The sequence below is a fragment of the Charadrius vociferus genome, unplaced genomic scaffold, assembly GCF_000708025.1.
Source record: "Charadrius vociferus isolate BGI_N301 unplaced genomic scaffold, ASM70802v2 scaffold341, whole genome shotgun sequence".
NCBI classification, from domain to species: Eukaryota; Metazoa; Chordata; class Aves; order Charadriiformes; family Charadriidae; genus Charadrius; species Charadrius vociferus.
The window spans coordinates 2,863,743-2,871,346 of record NW_009646847.1 but is presented as its reverse complement, the minus strand read 5'-3'; the positions used below and the strand labels follow the sequence as shown (position 1 = coordinate 2,871,346).

The 7,604-nt window shown below is 40.3% G+C and overlaps 1 protein-coding gene across 1 annotated transcript in view; it reads left to right on the top strand.

The window, feature by feature from the left end:
- The window catches only part of CCNE1 (cyclin E1), a 13,182-nt gene that overhangs the window by 1,920 nt on the left and 3,658 nt on the right, over nt 1-7,604 (top strand). Inside the window, exons 2-4 of the mRNA XM_009894060.1 lie at nt 56-124; nt 6,666-6,808; nt 6,889-7,024. Of these exons, the coding sequence (XP_009892362.1) occupies nt 89-124; nt 6,666-6,808; nt 6,889-7,024 (315 nt within the window). The 5' untranslated portion in view covers nt 56-88. The remainder of the gene's footprint in view (nt 1-55; nt 125-6,665; nt 6,809-6,888; nt 7,025-7,604) is intronic.

Below are 7,604 nucleotides of genomic sequence, written 5' to 3'. Positions count from 1 at the left end.
AGTAGTCGCTCGTCCTGCGGCTTTTACGCCTGGAATCACGTATTCCTCTTTGTAGTTCTTACAGGATCCTGATGAAGAAATTGCCAAAATGGACATGACGAGGAAAAAACAGTATGAAGACCAGGTAACCGATTTGACTTTAGGTCATACTCCTGTAATCTCACTTAACCCTATTATTGTTTTGCAGTACCTCATTTTTCTTATGAACGTGGTGCAACAGATGTACAGCTACCGCGTGATGTATAGCACTGGGCGAGGGGGACTGTCAGCCCTGGCTGATGAAGAGTGCAGAACGCCTCAGGTCATACAGGTTGCTTTGGAGTCTTTGCAAGAGATGAGGCCTGTGTTGGTCTAAAACACGGTGTTAATACTTCAGTATGCCCAACTGTCCTGGGATTGCAAGGGTGCACCTTACAGAAGCCTTAAGATGCTTTTAGGCCTACATGGAGGAACTCTGCATCGACTTCTCTAGAGAGTTGCAAGAGTACAGTCATATGCTTACATGCTATACCTTGCAGGGCAAAGCACAAGACACTTAAGCATAAGAACAGAATCATCTTTTGAGATGATTCTCTTTGCAGTCTTGTCTCTACTTAGCTGTCACCTGGGAGGGAGGAAACATCTGCCTTTCCTTCTACCATCAGCTCCATTCCTATTGACAAGCGTCATTATCAGGCTGGCAGGTTCCTGACTAGAACTTGGAACTTTATACTAGATGCTAATGTGGTACTAAAATAGGCTTAATTTCTCTGCAGATCAAAGGGATAATTTCTGTGAAGTCACTTAGCTGTGGAAATGCAGTGGAGGTTAGTAGTGACCATTGCCAGTTTTCTCAGTAAGACACTTAGAATGATCTGAGTTACAAAGTCAAAACTAACTTTAGTACTGTCCTCTTTCTCCCTTAGTGCCCTTCTATAATCTCTGAACCTGAGATGCTATTGATACCTATATTGGATGCTATGTTGGTATATTGTATTGAAAGCATGATGCTTTTGTACATTAAGATGCCCCCTCTAAATAAAACAGGGAGTAGCCTGTTTTCTCAAATAGGTTTATTCCCCTCTTTTTTTTTTTTTTTTTTTTCTGCACGCACACGCATGCTTGCTGTCACTGGGACTTCAGCCTGTTAACGCACATGCAGGGTGATACTTAAGCTGCAAAAGTCACGACTGGGGAGTACAGACCGTACTCATTTGGTACGCAAGGCTATGCATAATGTGGCACATCTAACCAGAAGTGGCAGCTGGAAGTTCTAAGACTAAAGTGCTACCATAACAGATGGGCATCATTGTTTGGAATGGCCTCTGCTTGTTGCAACTGCGTATACTAGTTATCAGTCAACATATTAAGCAAGGCTCAAATGGTGAGCATTTAATGAGGGGATCTCTCCTTCCCTTCTGTCTTTCTTTTGTGCAGTATATTAAACTAATTTCTCACTTCTGACAAGGAAGAGCTGCCTGTCCTTCACCGCAGCTCTCTCCTTCACCAAAAGATTCATTCTGTTTGAGCTGAGCAAGGGTTTCTTGTGCACGTTTATTGCATAATAGTTAGGTATTGTTTAAAAATACCCTCAACAGGGACATGATTTTACCTTTTTCCGGAAAGACAGTGGAAAGAAACTTGAAATATATTTTGCATATGTTGGCCTTCAACTTTGAAAGTAGATAAAGACTTCCAATTTTTTGTTCTTATTTGTGTTCCTGTCCTCATAGCCATTCAGTGTTACTTCAGGTAGGATAGGTAAGTTAAAATTTAGATAATTTAGGCAGTAGGCATTCAAAATATTTACTTGGGGCTCTTTCAAGTTAAAATTAGGATACTGGTAGGATTTGGCCCTTTGATTCTGTAAACCATAAATAAAATGGGTACCTGTGTATCTGTCCCTACATAGAGAAGGTTTTTTTGTTGTGACAAAGTAGCCAGATTGTTACAGATCTGTTAAAAAAAGCTAACATTTGGCTGCACAGCAGCAGCTCTTCAGTCTATGGTGTGACACAAGCTATTCTCTGATATAAATTGCCATGGGCCACTAATGAGAATATGTTTACGGTTCCAGCAGCAGTATAGCAGGCTTGTATGATAGCCAGTGAGATAGTTATTCTGTTGAGGCACAATTCTAAAATGCAAGTAGCTATAAATCCATTGCAGCCTATACCACATGACTTCTACACTAAATAAATTGTTTACTGACACTAGTTTATGCACAAGGCAAAATATCATAGTCACATCCCACTTTACGGCATCTTCATAGTCAATTCATTAGTTTGCTTCTGTTGAACATAAGGCCTGAGTTCTTAATTAGGATGCTGTTACCCTTTATGTGATGAAAGGGTGGCTATATCATCAGGTTTGTGACAGCAGAATATTGCATAAATTCTGTGTTTGATTTTAGAGAACTGGCACTGCTGTAATTCTGCTAGCAATTCTCATATTAATTCTGGCTGCTTTCTGTGGATGGATATACTTCCAAGGCTCCGTGTAAAACAAAATTCATCTAATTAGAGTCACCCATGCAATTGTGGTACAAATTACATGACCACCTCCATCTAGAGTGGAGAATTGAATGTAGAAGTTAGTTTCTTTAGATGAAACTAGCTAATGTGTTCAGGTGAAAAGAAGATGGAGTAAACTCTTGGGAAATAGTTTTGATCAATTTCTCACTAGACATTTTTCCAGAATCCGCTTTTACTGTTGTCAAAATGTTCCACTTAGAATATCCTCCAAAAAGTTTCTTTAACTAGTCTAGGTTGTCTTTGGAAGATCCGATTTAAAAAACAAAACCCTAAAAACTGACTTACAAGTCTTCAGACAAACAGATAGAGAATGTAAACACTATCCGAGTTAAAAGCCTGACTTGGCCCAAATCTGGGGCAGGAAAATATTCAGACTCTTCAGAAAATTAAAAGTAGTAGAAGCTCCTATGCTATTCAGAAAGAATTGGAACAACTTAATAATGTGAGTTGCTCTTCTCTCTCCTGTATATTAATCCTGGAATCCCTTTCTGATGGCAAAGAAAAGCTCTATACTTCAAACTTAAGCATCCTCTGAGAAAAATGGCTAGAGTTGTAGGTCTTACTATTTTTGATGGGCAAACTAAGGTTGCAGTCTAGTAGTTGGTATCGATGTCTCTCTTGTTATGAGGTGCTGCTTTTTAGGGTGAGACAAACAGGCCTGTCCCCCTCCTATTCCTCTGCCTTTGATTTCCATGCTGAAAATCCTCTGACCTTGCTGTTTGAATGCAGTTCTGGGTCACCCTCTTCCTCTGCTTTCCTGCTCCCCTTCTTGCCCTGGTCTGTGGAAGCTTGTGGTGGTGGCTCTCAGCTCACGTTTTGATGCACGAGTGTCTCAGCAGCTTGTATTCCTAGGTGTGCCGGTTCCACTGGAGGCTCTGCCTGTAACCAATAACCCCAGTGGTCGCTACCCGCTCCTTTCTGTGTCTGGCCTATATGCCTGAAGGGTGTCCGGAAGATCTATTTAAATGGATGTTTGTTATATCAGTGTATGATGATGTGATGCAGAAAACTGAGGTGTGGGAATGTTTGAGCTTTAAAAAAAAAACCAACTCAATATCCTGGGTTTTCTTTTTTTGGAGCTGTATGGGCTTACCTGCTCCGATGGACTCCTGTGGTCACCTACCCTCTGCCATTCTTGGTACTCCTTCTCCCAACGAGCCTTCTCAGTTCGAGTTCTCCAATCTGTATCTAGTTCTCATGTCTGAAATACAGATGTGTATCTTTGATCGATTGTTCTGTTCCTGTATCTGGAATATTGCTGTGGGTGTCACCAAGCTTTCTTGCTGGGCTTCATACAGATTGGAAGAGGCAGTTTTCCCAGATTTTTGGCTTCCATTCTACTCAGCTCCTATTTGCCTCAGAAGTAAACCCAGGACCATAGGATTTCCTCTGTTAGGGTGCACAGATTCTCTAACATCTGTTGCTTTTTGGCAGCTCCCTGCTTTCGGGTTCACTCTGCGCAAACCCAAAGGAAGCTCTTCATTGTTTCCTCTCACCCTCCTCACCTTAAACTGCTTTTTTGAGTGGTGGCTCCCATTTCCTTACAGTTACGGTGTAATATAATGCTGTTTCTTGGTATTGTTTCTTAGTTTTGGTTGAATGTCTTACTAAATCTGCTTTAAAGACTCTAGTCTGATTAATATGCTCCTTCCCTCAACCAAAATCCATGCCAGAGCTATAGTGTTCTCTCACATATGCTAATTCAGTCGCCTGTCTCCCTTGCTGGTAGCTTCTTGCTTTTGAGGCCCTGCGCGTTTGTTTCCTTCTTGTCTCTGTCTAAGCTATATCTTTCTCTGTTGATGGCATCTTTTCCCCGGCTGTCTTGGTGAGTGGTATTATCTGGTCAAAAACTTTGTTTTCACTTCTCAAAACACCTGAGAGGCTCTTGAACCTTGATTTAGATTTCCTTATAGAAGTTTGGGGGTGGTGAAATCTCTTAAATCAGTTGTCGTTGTTGCTGCAGTGTAGTATGTGAGGTATCTGCTTTGGTTGAGAACTCTCTGGAGCAGATCCCTTGTCCTTCAGAAGCAGCTGCTGGTGTAGTAGGCACCTTTAAATAGATATTATATAATGTACGGCTTTTCTTTTGGTTTGCTGATTAACTGATAAGGCAGCGCTTCTCCAAAAGCTGTTGGCATCTGGGCTTGCCATGCAGTTTGGAGGACAAAGTGTGACTAAAGTCTAGTTTTGATGGAGGACAAAAATTAACTTAAAGCAATGCTGATGCAACACCAAATTCAAACTTTCAGTTTGTAAGGAATCTTTCATTTTTAAGATAAAGATATTATTCCCTCTAGGAATCTTTAAAATGACTGGTTCCTTCCCCCACCCAAATTAAATCGTGGCATGGCTGGGTATGTAGCTATGCTAGATTTGCATGTAGAGCTCCAAGAAGAAAAACTACCCATCTGTGTGTCAGTAGCTCAAAGTATAAAGCAGTCTTAGCTGTGAGTGAACTGTGAAATGTGGTTTTGGTTTCGTGAGCCAGTGGTTTCTGTTTCTGAAGCTGGTGCTAGAGGGTAGCCATTTTGCTGGAAAGTGATGTCATTTGTAGCAAGGACAGGACAAAAGTCAGGCATGGAAGCTTCTTTGCGAGTGGCGAAATGTCATGTAGAGCATTTTACTTGTTAGCACCTAATGATTCTTCTGATTTTTCTTTTGTAATTTTTTTTTTTTTCTTGAAGCACATTAGGAATCTTGTTTCGGGAGTTCTGTCCTCTTCGTGCTGCAGAACAGATCAGTTTGAAGCAAGATGGCTGACTTCACTGTTAGGCAGAAATGCTAAATTTTAATTTACTTAGCCATGATAACATGGGACTGGCTTTGTATTCTACCACAAAATAAAACAAGTAGTATTTTCCTGGGGAATAGTGTGACGTGTACACCAAGATCTTGTTTAACAGAATTAGGCAGGAGAAAAGTAAACCTAAACTTAAGTTCAGGTCCAAATAACAGGATATGACAGGTGAAGTGTTGGATGGCTGATGGTTGCAGAACTTGGAAAAATTCTGTATATTAAATGGTTAAATTGATACTTTAGTGGCAATTGCTTAACATGTACTTACTGCATTCTGAAAATAATTGGATCATAAGTGCTTTGTTTTTTCATCTTAGCACTGCAAGATAAGTAAGAAAAATCTTATAAACTACTATTTTGCTGTGTTCATTGTCAAGGTTGCTTTGCATGGAACCGTGACTTCAGGTGTTGCGTCTACATATTCCTTACCAGAAATCCTGACCTTGTATTTGTATAATTATAAGCACAAATTCAGTTTTAAAGTTCGGTCTGCTTATTCTTTACCTGAAGGCAAACATCTTGCTTTCATGTAAAATATTTTTGGTAAAAACAAAATGCAGCACCACAATAGGAGACTCTGACTTGGATATTCTTCCATGAAACAGTTGTGGTCCTTCAAAAGGAGAACAGGGTAGATGTTCTTCAGCTTTAGTTGCAAACCTTTTCTACAGTGAAAATAAGCAATACCCCTCTTCTACTCAGCACTGGTGAGGCCACACCTGGAGTGCTGTGTCCAGTACTGGGCTCTCCAGCAAAAGAGAGACTTGAGCATACTGGAAAGAGTCCAGCAGAGAGCCACTAAGATGATAAAGGGACCAGAGCATCTGTCCTATAAGAAAAAATTGAGGGAGCTGGGACTGTTTAGCCTGGAGAAAAGGTGGCTAAACAGGGAGATTATATCAACGTATATAAATATTTGAAGGGAAGATGTAAAGAAGATGGAGCCAAGCTTTTTTCGGTGGTGCCCAGTGATGGGACAAAAGGAGACGGATGCAAACTGAAGCACAGGACGTTCCCTCTGAGCATCAGGAAACACTTTTTTTTTTTTTTTTTTAGTGTGAGGGTGACCAAGCACTGGCACATGTCACCCAGAGAGGTTGTGGAACCTCCATCCTGAGATACTCAAAAGCCATCTGGACATGGTCCTCGGCCACTGGCTATACGTGGCTCTGCTTGAGCAAGGGGGTTGAACAAAATGACCTACAGAGGTCCCTTTCCATTTCAATGATTCTGTGCAGTTTAAATAAGTAATCATAGCCTCTGTCATAGTTTCTTGCCAATGTCTTGTCTTCTATTGACATCTGAAATGATTATTTTAAAAGGCACAGTGTAAAATCTCTTATTTTATTTAATAGCCATCTTGGAATAATGTTCACAAAAATGCCCATATGCTGATTCCTACTCCGGATAAAGATGATGATGCAGTTGGTGTTGATTACTCTCACTTTATACATCTAAGTGTGGTTCCAACTAGAGCTTCACCATTACCAGTTCTAGGGTAAGTGTGCCGTTTTGCTGCTGTTTGCCTGCCTTCCTTTTGTCTTATGATTTGAGACTAAACATATTGATCTCTCTTAGCTGGGCAAACAGAGAGGATGTGTGGAAAAACATGATAAACAAAGAAGAGGCATATGTGAGGGATAAACTTTATATGCAAAGGCACCCTCTCCTGCAACCTAAAATGAGAACTATCCTTCTAGACTGGCTCATGGAGGTAGGCTTTTCTGTGCTTGTGAGTATTTCAAGTGTGCTTTTGTTGAAGTGTGCTAATAACTGTCACAATCTTTGCGTAATCCATTTAGCCCTAGATACTTGTCTTCATCTTAAAAGAATATATAGTGGATTGAGTTGATGGTGTACAAAGTGACAATATATTCTGATATTCATTTAGATTCATAGTGGATAATAATCAGTTTGTCCCTAAAGCTCTGCGATGTAAGCTTTTTAAGGTCACACTACAGATAAAAGCTGCACAAATGATTATGAAAGTCACTGTAAGAAGGAAGGTGTGGTGGCTTAGAGACCAGATGCATCTCACAACCTCTTTATCTGTTATTGGCACGTAGAATGTACTACAACTCTTCTGTCTGTATGTGAGTCTTTTTTGCTGCTTAGATGACTTGGTGGCATAGTCTCTGTTGTTAATTCTAAAGTATTTGTGAGAATTTTCTCTTTTGAGGTGTTGCAATGATGCATCTTTGCAAAAATGAGGAACTGATGTTCTGACATTGTTAGAACATGTGCTTGCATTTCCTAAAAGGGATTTCCCTCTGATCTCTTTTTTTTTTTTTTTT